Source organism: Pseudophryne corroboree, chromosome 2 (genome assembly GCF_028390025.1).
Source record: "Pseudophryne corroboree isolate aPseCor3 chromosome 2, aPseCor3.hap2, whole genome shotgun sequence".
NCBI classification, from domain to species: domain Eukaryota; kingdom Metazoa; phylum Chordata; class Amphibia; order Anura; family Myobatrachidae; genus Pseudophryne; species Pseudophryne corroboree.
In genome coordinates this window covers 169426107-169440872 of record NC_086445.1, presented here as the reverse complement: position 1 = coordinate 169440872, position 14766 = coordinate 169426107, and the positions used below count along the sequence as shown (strand labels likewise).

The window sequence follows — 14766 nt, the reverse complement described above, 5'->3', positions numbered from 1 at the left end:
TTGAAGCCCAGATAAAGGGGGTCATTCAGGTTGGATCACATTGTGCGATCCAACCGCAAAAAATTAGAAAAAAATGCGATCGCCTCTGCCTGTCAATCAGGCAGAGGCGGGCGCTTGCATAAACTCTTCGTTTCCAGGACAGAGATGGAGCATTGCGGGGGCGTAGCCTGTCAAACGAGGGGCGGTGCGGCACAAACGGGGGCGTGTTGAAGGGGGTTGGAGGCAGTGGTCAGCGTGCTGGACGGCCCCCAGCATGCTAACAAAAGGATTACAAATTCTGCTAATTTGCAGAATTTGCAATCCTTACTGAATTAGCCCCAAAGTCCTGTAATTTTGAGTGGGAAGAAATAATACGTGTGGATGGGAGACGCAGATCTTGTGCAAAGCGGAGAGGTCGGGTATGGAGATATTTTAATATGAGTGAAGAGATGTATGTTGGTGCAGTTTGGTTAACAGCCTTGTATATATGTATGTATGTATGTATGTATGTAAGAGTATTTTATATTTCTCTAACGTCCTAGAGGATGCTGGGGACTCCGTAAGGACCATGGGGAATAGACGGGCTCCGCAGGAGATAGGGCACTTTAAAAAAGTTTTGGACTCTGGGTGTGCACTGGCTCCTGAGGGGGCGGGGCTTCTCCCTCAGCACTCACCAGCGCCATTTTCTCTCCACAGCACTGCTCTGAGGAAGCTCCCCGGACTCTTCCCTGCTTACACACGGTGAAAGGGTGCTTAAAAGAGAGGGGGGGACATAATTGGCGGTTTACATATTATACAGCGCTGCTGGGGAAAAACAATTTGTGTTGGTCTCCAGGGTTATTGCGCTGGGGTGTGTGCTGGCTTACTCTCTCTCTGTCTCTCCAAAGGGCCTTGACAGGGATACTATCTTCAGGAAAGGGGTTCCCTGTGTGTGTGTGAAGTGTCGGTACGCGTGTGTCGACATGTTTGACGAGGAAGGCTCGCTTAATGTGGAGGGGGAGTGCTTGAATGTCAGGTCGCCATCGGCAACGCCGACACCGGAATGGGTGGATATGCTGAATGTCTTGAATGCAAATGTCAATCTATTGCATAAAAGATTAGACAAAGCAGAAGCTAGGGATCAGTCAGGTAGCCAGTCCATGCCTGTCCCTGGGGCGCCAGGTCCTTCGGGGTCTCAGAAGCGCACCATATCCCAGATCGATGACACAGATACTGACTCTAGTGTCGACTATGAAGATGCAAAATTACAGCCAAAGATGGCTAAGGGTATACGGTACATGATTATGGCCATTAAAGAGGTTTTGCATATTACTGAGGAACCCCCTGTACCTGACACGAGGGTACACATGTATAAAGGGAAAAAGCCTGAAGTCACTTTCCCATCCTCATTTGAATTAAGTGACTTGTGCGAAAAGGCTTGGGAATCTTCGGATAGGAGACCACAAGTTCCCAAAAGGATTCTCATGGCGTATCCTTTTCCACAAACTGATAGGATACACTGGGAATCTTCGCCAAAAGTTGACAAGGCGCTGACACGTTTGTCCAAAAAGGTGGCACTGGCTTCTCAGGATACTGCTTCCCTCAAGGAACCTGCTGATCGCAGGCAGGAAATTACCTTAAAGCACATTTACAATCATTCCGGTACTATTGCTCGACCGGCTATGGCGTCGGCCTGGGTTTGTAGTGTGGTTGTAGCATGGGCAGATTCCTTATCTACGGAAATTGACACCTTAGATAGGGACGCCATTCAAATGACCATAGAGCATATCAGAGATGCTGCCTTGTATATGAGGGATGCTCAGAGAGACATTTGTTTATTAAGCTCCAGAATAAATGCTATGTCTATTTCTGCTAGGCGGCTCTTGTGGACCCGACAGTGGACGGGAGATGCCGATTCAAAGCGGCATATGGAGTCCTTGCCTTACAAGGGGGTGGAGTTGTTTGGAGACGGCCTCTCGGATCTGGTCTCTACGGCTACGGCTGGTAAGTCAAATTTCTTACCTTATGTCCCCCCGCAACATACAAAAAAGGCACCTCATTATCAAATGCAGTCCTTTCGTTCCAATAAAAACAAGAAGGTACGTGGATCATCATTTGTTGCCAGAGGGAAAGGTAGGGGAAAAAAGCTGCACACAGCTAGTTCCCAAGAGCAGAAGTCCTCCCCCGCGTCGGCAAAGTCCACCGCATTACGCTGGGGCTTTCCGGGGGGAGGCAGATCTGGTGGGGGCTCGTCTTCGATTTTTCAGCCACGTCTGAGTTCACTCGCAGGTGGATCCCTAGGCATTAGAGATTGTTTCCCAGGGGTACAGGCTGGAATTCGAAGACTTGCCTCCTCGCCGATTTTTCAAATCGGCTCTGCCGGCTTCCCCGTCAGAGAGGGGAGCTAGTGTTGACAGCAATCCAAAAATTGTATATTCAATAGGTGATTGTCACAGTTCCTCATCTCCAGCAAGGAGAGGGATATTACTCAACCCTGTTTGTGGTCCCGAAACCGGACGGTTCGGTCAGACCCATTTTAAACCTGAAATCTCTGAACCTGTACTTGAAGAGGTTCACGTTCAAAATGGAATCACTCATGGCGGTCATCGCCAGCCTGGAGGGGGGGGATTGGATGGTGTCCCTGGACATAAAGGATGCTTACCTTCATGTTCCGATATTCCCCCGGCAGCAGGCGTTCCTGAGATTTGCAGTGCAGGACTGTCACTACCAATTTCAGACGTTGCCGTTTGGGCTTTCCACGTCCCCGAGAATTTTCACCAAGTTAATGGTGGAAATGATGGTGCTCCTGCGCAGGCAGGGGGTCACAATTATCCCATACTTGGACGATCTCCTCATAAAGCCAAGATCTCGGGAGAGGTTGCTGGACAGCGTGTCTCTGTCCATGAAGACGTTGCAGTTACACGGCTGGATTCTCAATATACCGAAGTCCCAGCTAGTCCCTACAACGCGTCTGACCTTTTTGGGGCTGATTCTAGACACAGACCAGAAAAAGGTTTTTCTTCCGATCGAAAAGGTTCAGGAACTCATAGCCATGGTCAGGAACCTATTAAAACCAAAAAAGGTTTCAGTGCATCATTGCACGCGGGTACTGGGGAAGATGGTGGCTTCCTACGAGGCCATCCCTTTCGGCAGGTTCCATACGAGGACCTTTCAATGGGACCTTTTGGACAAGTGGTCCGGGTCCCATCTACAAATGCATCAAAAGATCACATTGTCTCCCAGGACCAGGGTATCTCTCCTGTGGTGGCTGAACAGTGCTCACCTACTAGAAGGTCGCAGGTTCGGCATTCAGGACTGGGTTCTGGTGACCACGGATGCAAGCCTCCGAGGCTGGGGAGCAGTGACACTGGGAAGAAATTTCCAAGGTCTCTGGTCAAGCCTAGAGTCTTGTCTCCACATCAACGTCCTGGAGTTGAGGGCCATATACAACGCCCTGTGTCAAGCGGAGGAATTGCTTCGGAGAAAACCGGTTCTGATTCAGTCAGACAATGGAACGGCAGTGGCTCATATAAACCGCCAAGGCGGAACAAGGAGCAGAATGGCCATGGCAGAAGCGACCAGGATTCTACGCTGGGCGGAAGGCCATGTAAGCGCGCTGTCAGCGGTGTTCATCCCGGGGGTGGACAACTGGGAGGCGGACTTCCTCAGCAGGCATGACCTGCATCCGGGAGAGTGGGGACTTAATCAAGAAGTCTTCGCACAGATCACGGATCGTTGGGGACTGCCTCAAATCAACATGATGGCATCCCGTCTCAACAAAAAGCTAAAGCGGTATTGCGCCAGGTCAAGGGACCCTCAGGCGGTAGCGGTAGATGCTCTGGTGACACCTTGGGTGTTCAGATCGGTCTATGTGTTTCCTCCTCTTCCTCTCATACCCAAGGTGTTGAGAATAATACGAAGAAGCAGGGTCAGAACTATACTCATTGTTCCTGATTGGCCACGGAGGACTTGGTATCCGGAGCTGCAATGTTGCTCGCAGGGGATCCGTGGCCTCTTCCTCTAAGGCAGGACCTGCTGCGGCAGGGGCCCTGTCTGTTCCAAGACTTACCGCGGCTGCGTTTGACGGCATGGCGGTTGAACGCCGGATCCTAGCGGAAAAAGGGATTCCGGAGGAGGTCATTCCTACCCTGATCAAGGCTAGGAATGACGTGACGTTAAAACATTATCACCGTATATGGCGGAAATATGTTTCTTGGTGTGAGGCCAGAGCCGCTCCTACGGAGGAGTTCCATTTGGGCCGTCTACTCCACTTCCTTCAAACAGGAGTGACTTTGGGCCTAAAACTAGGGTCCATAAAGGTCCAGATTTTCGGCCTTATCCATTTTCTTTCAAAGAGAATTGGCCTCTATTCCTGAAGTACAGACGTTTGTGAAGTGAGTGCTGCATATTCAGCCTCCTTTTGTGCCTCCGGCGGCGCCTTGGGATCTTAATGTGGTGTTACGGTACCTCAAGTCACCTTGGTTTGAACCACTCAAAACTGTGGAGTTGAAATACCTCACGTGGAAAGTGGTCATGTTGTTGGCGTTAGCTTCGGCAAGACGTGTTTCCGAATTGGCGGCTTTATCACATAAAAGCCCATACTTGGTTTTTCACGTGGATAGGGCAGAGTTGAGGACTCGCCCTCACTTTCTGCCAAAAGTGGTCTCCTCTTTTCATGTGAACCAACCTATTGTTGTGCCTGTGGCTACATGGGACTTGGATGATTCCGAGTCCCTGGATGTAGTCAGGGCTTTGAAGATTTATGTGACCAGAACGGCTAGAATCAGGAAGACTGAAGATTTGTTCGTTCTGTATGCGGCCAACAAGGTTGGCGCTCCTGCTTCAAAGCAGACTATTGCTCGCTGGATCTGTAATACGATTCAGCAGGCGCATTCTATGGCAGGATTGCCGTTACCGAAATCGGTTAAGGCCCACTCCACTAGGAAAGTGGGCTCTTCTTGGGCGGCTGCCCGAGGGGTCTCGGCATTACAGTTGTGCCGAGCAGCTACTTGGTCGGGTACAAACACCTTTGCAAAGTTCTATAAGTTTGATACCCTGGCTGAGGAGGACCTGCTGTTTGCTCAATCGGTGCTGCAGAGTCATCCGCACTCTCCCGCCCGTTTGGGAGCTTTGGTATAATCCCCATGGTCCTTATGGAGTCCCCAGCATCCTCTAGGACGTTAGAGAAAATAAGATTTTAGTTACCGGTAAATCTATTTCTCGTAGTCCGTAGAGGATGCTGGGCGCCCGTCCCAAGTGCGGACTTCTTCTGCAATACTTGTATATAGTTATTGCTTACATAAGGGTTATGTTATAGTTTTCGGTGGTACCGTGGCTATGTTGTTGTTCATACTGTTAAATGGGTAAGTTTATTACAAGTTATACGGTGTGATTGGTGTGGCTGGTATGAATCTCGCCCTTAGATTTACAAAAATCCTTCCTCGTACTGTCCATCTCCTCTGGGCACAGTTTCCCTAACTGAGGTCTGGAGGAGGGGCATAGAGGGAGGAGCCAGTGCACACCCAGAGTCCAAAGCCTTCTTAAAGTGCCCTATCTCCTGCGGAGCCCGTCTATTCCCCATGGTCCTTATGGAGTCCCCAGCATCCTCTACGGACTACGAGAAATAGATTTACCGGTAAGTAAAATCTTATTTTAATTTGGTAGAATAACGGTAACCAATGGGGGACTGACAGAGCGGATGTGCAGACGATGAACGTCTAGCGAGGAAGATTAGCCTGTGTTTGGGAAGACCAGTAAGGAGACTGTTACAATAATCAATGCGGGAGATAAAGGGATCTTTCCGAGTTGATCGCTCGCTAGCAACTTTTTGCAGCGCTGTGATCAGATAGTCGCCGCCTATGGGGGAGTGTATTTTAGCTTTGCGAGTGTGCGAACACTTTTGCAGCTGACGGCACAAAAACGTTTTTTGCAGTTTGAGTAGCTCTGGACTTACTCAGCCGCTGCGATTACTTCAGTCTTTTTGGTCGCGGAATTGACGTCCGACACACGCCCTGTAAACGCTTGGACATGCCTGTGTTTTTGCAAACACTCCCAGAAAACGGTCAGTGGACACCCACAAACGCCTGCTTTCTGTCAATCACCTTGCGATCGGCTGTGTGAATGGATTCTTTGTTAAATCCATTGCACAGCACCGATCCTCTTTGTACCCGTACGACGCGTCTGCGCAATGCGGTGCATGCGCAGTTTTGCCGAGATTTAACCTGATCGTAGCGCTGCAAAAAGTTGCTAGCGAGAGATCAACTCGCAATGACCCCCAATGAGAGCATGGATTAGAGTTTTTGCTGTGTCTTGTGTGTCATGAGGTCAACGCAGAAAAGGTCGACATGCGTATTTGGAGGTTTAGTGCACCGTGTCCCCTCGCATGGCTTGTTTCGCTCGCCATGCTTCGGGCAGGTTACTATTCTCAATCGTAGTCCACATGGATCGTAAAGTAAGAAAGTTTTTAAATTTTTTTATTTTTTTTAAAACTCATGTCGACCCTTTTTATGTGTCGACCTACTGGCCATGTTGACCTAATGACCAATATTGGTCGACTTAGGACTGTAAACCTAAGTGAGGTCGACCTAAAGACCAGATACCCTTACAGCTAATAACACAACTGAACTACCACCAACAAGGTGAGATCAGTGGTCTGTCACCAGTAAGCCCTCCGCTTCAACCTATAGTTGTTGATATTCAAATAATAACTTCACACATTTGCATGTAGCATGGGGCTTGCAGGATTTTGGGTTCAATAAAGAACGTAAATAACTACGTGAGAATTAAATGGTTTAATTTGAGTGGAGGAAATCACGCTCTAAGGCAGACTTCCTCCACTACAAATTTATGCTCTCATCCTACTTTGCTTCCTTTACTCTCTCTAAACAATCTTACTTCAAAAACCTAATCTCCTCCCAATCCTCAAATCCCCGGCGCCTCTTTGCCACTGTCAACTTGCTCCTCTGCCCACCCCCGCCTCAACTTCCCTCTTCACTTTCTGCTCTTGACTTTGCTACCTACTTCACATCCAAAATTGACTCCATTTGACAGGACATAACATCCCACCAGAACCTGAGCAACCCCCCTCTCCTTTCCTCCTACCAACTCTGACATCTTTCTTCCCTGTATCTGGAGAGGAAGTCATGGTCCTCAACCGGTCCTCACCCCCCTCCACCTCCCTACTTGACCCTATTCCCTCCCGCCTTTTCCGCTTCCTGTCTTCTTCTGCCTGTTCCTATCCTGCCCATCTACTCAATCTCTCACTCTCATCAGGCACTGTCCCTTCTGCCTTCAAGCATGCGCTTGTCTCCCGTATTCTTAAAAAACCTACCCTTGATCCAACCAATCTCTCCAATTACCGACCCATCTCTCTTCTCCCTTTTGCCTCCAAACTCCTTGAGCGTATTGTCTACAACCGCCTCACTGTCTTTCTTTCTTCCCACTCACTTCTTGAACCTTTCCAGTCTGGTTTCCATCCTCTGCACTCCACTGAAACTGCCCTCACGAAAGTCTGCAATGACCTCCTTGCTGCTAAATTCAGGGGTAACTACTCTCTGATTATTCTCCTTGACCTCTCTACTGCTTTTGACACTGTAGACCACCCTCTTTTCCTGCAAATTCTTTAGTCCCTTGGTTTGCGTGATACTGCTCTCTCCTGGCTGTCCTCCTACCTTTCTGACCGTTCCTTCTCTGTCTCCTCTCATGACTCCACCTCGCCCCAACTTCCTCTACCAGTAGGTGTCCCCCAAGGTTCTGTTCTGGGGTCTCTCCTTTTCTCTCCACACATTCTCATTAGGTGTGCTCATTAGTTTTTTTTACTTAAAATATCATCTCTGCGCTGATGATACTCAAATCTACCTTTCCTCCCCTGACCTCTCCCCTGCTCTCCTCACTCGTATCTCCAACTGTCTCTCTGCTATCTCCTCCTGGATGTCCCAGCACTTTCTTAAACTTAATATGTCTAAGACTGAGCTGATCATCTTCCCTTCCTCCCGCATAACCTCACCTCCCATGAAATTTCATTATCCATTGATGGCACAACTATCTCCTCTAGCCCCCAAGTGCGATGTCTTGGAGTAATCCTTGACTTCTCCCTCTCCTTCAAACCACACATTCAGTACCTCTCTCTTGTCTGTGCTCACTGTCTACCCCTTCTGTGTCACCCCGGTCTGTTAGCCCTTCACTATTTAGATTGTAAGCTCGCAAGAGCATGGACTTTTTTCCTCATGTGCCTTTCCTTTTCTTGCTTACACTATCTTATACTCCATACTCCCTTTGATGGCACCTAACCCTGGGTTTTCATCCTCTCAGTCCTCCAGGCCTGTGAGGGAAGACTGCCAGGCTGCAATTCAGGGGCATTTTGGATGTTGATCGCAGACACGTGCTGGCCTGTAATGTCCATTATAGGGCCAATCAGTATTGTCAAGGCTGGTCTGTCCTTGAGCTGTCAGGTTCTCCTGCTGCACCTAATAACGGGCCTAATTCAGACCTGATTGCGATCAGATAGTAGCCGCCCAGGGAGAGTGAAAACCCGCCCCGGGCAAGTGTGCGGATACGTGTATGCCATGAGAAATCTCCACCAGACAGCGGATATCTGCAAATCCGTTCCCAACTCACTCACCATCTAATGATTTTTCCAGTCTGTGCGTAGCCCAGGACTTACTCCTACAGTGCGATACAAACAGGCTGATCGGGTCCGGAGCTAATGTCACACACCCGCCCTGAAAATGTTTGGGAACGCCTGCGTTTTTCCTGACACTCCCTGAAACGGGCAGTTACCACCCACAAACGACCTCTTCCTGTCAATCCACCTTGCGAACGCCTTGCATCAAACTTTGCGCACCATCCTATTGCCGTTTGGCGACGCGCCTGCACATTGCGGTGCATACGCATGCGCAGTCATTCGATAATCGGCTGCTGTGCAAATTCGCACAACAGCGACCAGGTCTGAATCGGGCCCAACATAACAACGGTACCTGTCTGTGCTGCTGACTCCCTGCATTGACAGCGTTACTGAGCAGCCATTACAGAGGTGTTGTAGTCATAACATGAATATAATGTGGTGCCCATTGGCCAGAGGTAAAATCCCCTGATGCAGACACATGTACTGATAGACGGCATTGATTGGATGAGCTGAACTGGTCTACGTGTAACTGGTGATGAGGGATTTGCTGATGATGTGCATTCTAATTACGCTGAAAGCTATATTTAATCTACATTTATATACAATAGTATACCCAGCTTTACTAACACATCACAAAAATATGAAGATCGGTCTGGATGTTAGTATCTACATTCACTCTTATCTTGTCCAAGAATTGAACTATGTAAAACATTTTCCTTTTTCTTTTTTTTTGTTTAAGAAAACCATAAAGAAAACCATAAAGAAATACAAAGAAAGGAAATATGGAAAGACCAATTCGGGAAGGTAACGTTTGTCTTTTCCATGGTAAAACAAAAGTGCCAGCTCCCCTGCCAGGTCCTGTCGCTGCCGATGTCTGGCTGGATACACATCGTCTAGTGTGTACCCAGCTTTACTGATACTGTATGGGATAACACAAGGACAAAATTGGGTTCATGGACTACTGAAGCTTTCAACACAACACTCAAAGAAATATTACAGCAGCATAAGAAAAGTTAAACCAGTTCAATTGTCCACTTGGTGTCTTGTATACACATTTGTGCATTTGTCACCTACTTGGCTTTTGACAAATATTATTTCTTTGAAAATATGAATTAAGTTCTTTAAATTTTTTTCAAATCAAAGTACTGATTACTTCCTGCAACTCCTACCTCCAAGATTTTTCACGTGCTGCTCCCTATCTCTGGAATTCTCTACCTCTCCCTATCAGACTCTTTCCAAAACTTTAAACGGGCTCTCAAGACCCACTTTTTCACCAAACCCATACAACGCTCATCCTAAACCTCTGTTCCACACTAACTGTCTACCCCATCTGTGTCACCCCTGTCTGTCTGCCCCTTTCCTTTAGAATGTAAGCTGTCACGAGCAGGTGGTCCGGGAAATGCGGGCTGCCCTTGGAGACTTCTGTGGCTGCAGTGTCGGTTCTTACACTGTGACAGGAGCTGGGTGCTGCACGTAATGCTACAGTTCAGTATTCTGCTCATGTCACTGAGCAGGAGTCAGCACTTTGATGTCAACCAACCCTCTGCGGGTAACACCCGGATGTGGCCCGCACCCACCTAGTGATGCCACGGCTCTTCCCTCATGTGCCTTTCCTTCTTTTACTTAAACCATCTTCTACTCCATACTCCATTTGACTGCACCAAATCCCTCGGTTTTCTGCCACCCTGATACTAATTTCAGTGTTATCTGCTGATGTAGCTGTGTATATATACACTGTACTTGTCCTATATTGTCTTGTTTTGCTCATTTGTTTATATGTAGCTGGTGCTACGGATCCCTTGTGGCACCATATAAATCAAGGATAATAATAATAATACAGGTTGAGTATCCCTTATCCAAAATGCTTGGGACCAGAGGAATTTTGGATATGGGATTTTTCCGTATTTTGGAATAATTGCATACCATAATGAGATATCATGGCGATGGGACCCAAGTCTAAGCACAGAATGCATTTATGTTACATATACACCTTATACACACAGCCTGAAGGTAATTTTAGCCAATATTTTTTATAACTTTGTGCATTAAACAAAGTGTGTGTACATTCACACAATTCATTTATGTTTCATATACACCTTATACACACAGCCTGAAGGTCATTTAATACAATATTTTTAATAACTTTGAGTATTAAACAAAGTTTGTGTACACTGAGCCATCAGAAAACAAAGGTTTCACTATCTCAATCTCACTCAAAAAAGTCCGTATTTCGGAATATTCCGTATTTCGGAATATTTGGATATGGGATACTCAACCTGTACTTTATTACAAAAGTCTATAGGCGCAAAGTATAACCCAGTGTATTGAAAAATATAGTTAAACCAATACATATAAGCATCTTATAACACAAAATAAAGTATATAAAGTAAATAAAGTAGAGTCAAATGTATTTAGTAAACATATGCAGTATATTGGGGGTTATTCAGGTTTGTTATCAAACCAAAAAAGCACACTGTGTGAACACACCACACCCATATCTAAATCTCTCTGCACATGTTACATTGGGTGTGGTATGTTAGATAGAATAGACTTAGGTCGACAGTAAGTTGGTCGACAGGGACTCTAGGTCAACATGTACTCGGTCGACACGAATTTAAAAAAAAAAAAATTGTTTTCTTCGTAGAGTGACAGGGAAACCCAATTGGTGCACCGTGTCCCCTTGCATGGCTCGCTCTGCTACCGCTGCGCTCGGCACAGGTTACCGTTCCTAACTGTAGTCCACGTGGATTGTAAAGTATGAAAAAGTTAAAAAGAAAAAAAAGTGAAAAACTCATGTGAACCTTTTGTCATGTCGACCTCGAACATGTCAACCTAGAGTACCTGTCGACCTAGAAACCATGTCGACCTACTTGCTGTCGACCTAGACACTGTTGACCTGAGTCTTGTCGACCTAGAGACCAGATCCCGTTAATCTGCTCCGCCTGCAGTGCCCACTAGTGTGTTTTTTGGTTAGCTAACAGACCTGAATAAGGCCTATTGTACACAACACCCTTTTACCCCTTTCACATCGCACAAATAACCCGGTATCGGCATGGCATATTGCCGTGTCGACACGGGTCAGTGTGCGATGTGAAAGCACTCTGCCGGAATTAGCGGGTCGCCTGACCCGGTAATTCAACCCGGTATAAAAGTAGGATTATACCCGGGTTGAATACCGGGTCAGGTGCAGTGTGAATGGGAGCCGCGTCGATGCGACACGGTTCCCATTCACAGCATAGGGAGAGGCGGCGCAGGAGATGAGCTCATCTCCCAGCGCCGCCTCCAACCCCGCCCAGCTGCTGCTGCGCCCCACTGCTGCTATGGCAACCGACCCGGTATATTGCCGGGTCGGAAAGCCACCATAGCAGAGCAAATGCCGGATCCCACCCGGTAAGGACACGTTTCTCTTACCGGGTGGGATCCGGCATTTGTGATCTGAATGTGGTATTTGTGATCAAGAAAGTGGAAAAAAATGTTTTTCATATAACTACTATTGACATTGAAACATTCACCATGTCTATCTTATATGCACCAATGGTTTCTAATAGGTTTTTTTTTTTTTTGTTGCAGAATAACAAAGCAAACGAAACAGATGGGCAGAATAAGGTCATATAATGTGAAGAGGCACAAGAAACTCATTAATAGACATTTCAAATTAACAGAGTAAGCACCCACAGATTTCCTCACAGGCCTATGGCAATATCAAAACCCAATAGAGACCATATACTTTCCATTTACATCCATGTTATACATCTAATACACTACTTATTACATAGCGGGCCGTAACTAGGTGTGTGCAGAAGGGGCACCACTCATAGCGCTGCAGGGTAGGGGGCGCTGTTGGCAGCACTTGTTAATTACCTGTTTTAATTACTTTCACTTGCAGCTTTCCCCTTTTTGAAGCCCAGCATCTCCTGACCGCTCCTGTCTCCTACCCCTACCCATTCTGTCGTTAATACCTGTACAGCAAGGGTGTTAAATTCGCGGCCCCTGGCCATGGGTCCTTATGTAGTCCATTGTCAGGGAATTGAGCCAGAACGCTGACTAGATTAGCGCCGGGATGTAGCCCACCTTGTCCAAGCCCCATAGGATGACCAGGGGCCGGCTCAGCAGCCGCCACCCCCCAGCCCCAGCGGTGGTGGCAGCAGCAGCACCGTGGGTAGGATCGGGCTCCGTAAAGCAGCAGAGAGCGAGCAAGGGAGTCGGCTGGAGTGGGGCAGCAGGCTGAGGAGGAGGCTCCCGGCACAGGCCAGCGGCATGGCCCCCAGCACACACAACTCGGCGAGCAGGAGAGAAACTCCATCACCTCCCGCCCAGCATCTCACCTGCAGCACGGTGCGGCTCTGTTCACCTGCCCGGCCTCTTATATCACCCGGCCCCGCTTCTGGCAACCCAGTGGTGTCCCTATTAATAGCAGAGCGCTTGTTTGTATGTGAACGCAAACCTGTGGGAAAGAAATTGATAGAAAATACCTCTAACAGCTCTTTTAAGTGTGATGATTAGACAGTCCACAGATTAAAAGCTTTAAGGGTTCCAATGTATTACTGTTGGTGGATGAGTGGGAGTACCTGTATAGTCAGCGGTTCCCGGCTGGTTCCCTCTTACGGCTACTCCTGTGCACCTGTCGGCGGTAAATCCTGGATGCTTGTATAATAAGCAGTTACCAGCTGGTTCCCTTCTTGCAGCTTCTCCCGTATGCCCGTCGGCGGCAAATATTGGACTTGTTTCCTCCGGGGGCTGTGGCTGGTGTCTCTAATGTATGTTAACCAATGAGTTTCGGGCGGCATTCCCTTTCTCAAGGATACGTATATATAAATATCTTTCTTGTGGCCCACACAAGACTTGGACCTTGATAATTCGGCCCAGAAGATCATTTGAGCTTGACGTGTCTGCTATACAGCATTCATGGACTTGACTTGATAGCTCCTTGTTGTTCAGCCACACTGTCCTTTATAATATTTTGGGATGCCGATGTGCCTGGGATTCGAATCCGCTGCAGCACCTGTTGCGGGACTCTGGCAAGGTAAGTATAAAACAATGTGTGCAGTGTGGGCCCCCTTTGATCCAGGGGCCCGTGTGCACCGCACACATTGCACCCATGATGAAAAAACTCCGGTGTGTGTGTGTGTGTGTGTGTGTGTGTATGTGTGTATATACACTGCTCAAAAAAATAAAGGGAGCACTTAACACAATGTAATTCCACGTCAATCACACTTCTGTGAAATCAAACTGTCCACTTAGGAAGCAACACTGATTGACAATCAATTTCACATGCTGTTGTGCAAATGGAATAGACAACAGGTGGGAAGTACAGGCAATTAGCAAGACACCCCCAATAAAGGAGTTGTTCTGCAGGTGGTGACCACAGACCACTTCTCAGCTCCTATGCTTTCTAGCTGATGTTTTGGTCACTTTTGAAAGCTGGCGGTGCTTTCACTCTAGTGGTAGCATGAGACGGAGTCTACAACCCACACAAGTGGCTCAGGTAGTGCAGCTCATCCAGGATGGCACATCAATGCGAGCTGTGGCAAGAAGGTTTGCTGTGTCTGTCAGCGTAGTGTCCAGAGCATGGAGGCGCTGCCAGGAGACAGGCCAGTACATCAGGAGACGTGGAGGAGGCCGTAGGAGGGCAACAACCCAGCAGCAGTACCGCTACCTCCGCCTTTGTGCAAGGAGGAACAGGAGGAGCACTGCCAGAGCCCTGCAAAATGACCTCCAGCAAGCCACAAATGTGCATGTGTCTACTCAAACGATCAGAAACAGACTCCATGAGGGTGGTATGAGGGCCCGACGTCCACAGGTGGGGGTTGTGCTTACAGCCCAACACCGTGCAGGACGTTTGGCATTTGCCAGAGAACACCAAGATTGGCAAATTCGCCACTGGCGCCCTGTGCTCTTCACAGATGAAAGCAGTTTCTCACTGAGCACATGTGACAGACGTGACAGAGTTTGGAAATGCCAAGGAGAACGTTCTGCTGCCTGCAACATCCTCCAGTATGACCGGTTTGGCAGTGGGTCAGTAATGGTGTGGGGTGGCATTTCTTTGGGGGGCCGCACAGCCCTCCATGTGCTCGCCAGAGGTAGCCTGACTGCCATTAGGTACCGAGATGAGATCCTCAGACCCCTTGTGAGACCATATGCTGGTGTGGTTGGCCCTGGGTTCCTCCTAATGCAAGACAATGCTA

The 14766-nt window shown here is 48.0% G+C and overlaps 1 protein-coding gene across 5 annotated transcripts in view; it reads left to right on the top strand.

Moving 5' to 3' along the window:
• The window catches only part of LOC135006096 (uncharacterized), a 227549-nt gene that overhangs the window by 87478 nt on the left and 125305 nt on the right, over positions 1-14766 (top strand). For 2 of the 5 annotated variants that reach the window (XM_063951990.1, XM_063951989.1), the window contains exons 6-7: positions 9321-9385; positions 12152-12244. The exons of 1 other annotated variant lie outside the window; for it this stretch is intronic. In XM_063951990.1, the coding sequence (XP_063808060.1) occupies positions 9321-9385; positions 12152-12244 (158 nt within the window). The remainder of the gene's footprint in view (positions 1-9320; positions 9386-12151; positions 12245-14766) is intronic. 2 more of the 5 variants (XM_063951991.1, XM_063951992.1) reach the window with 2 other exon arrangements.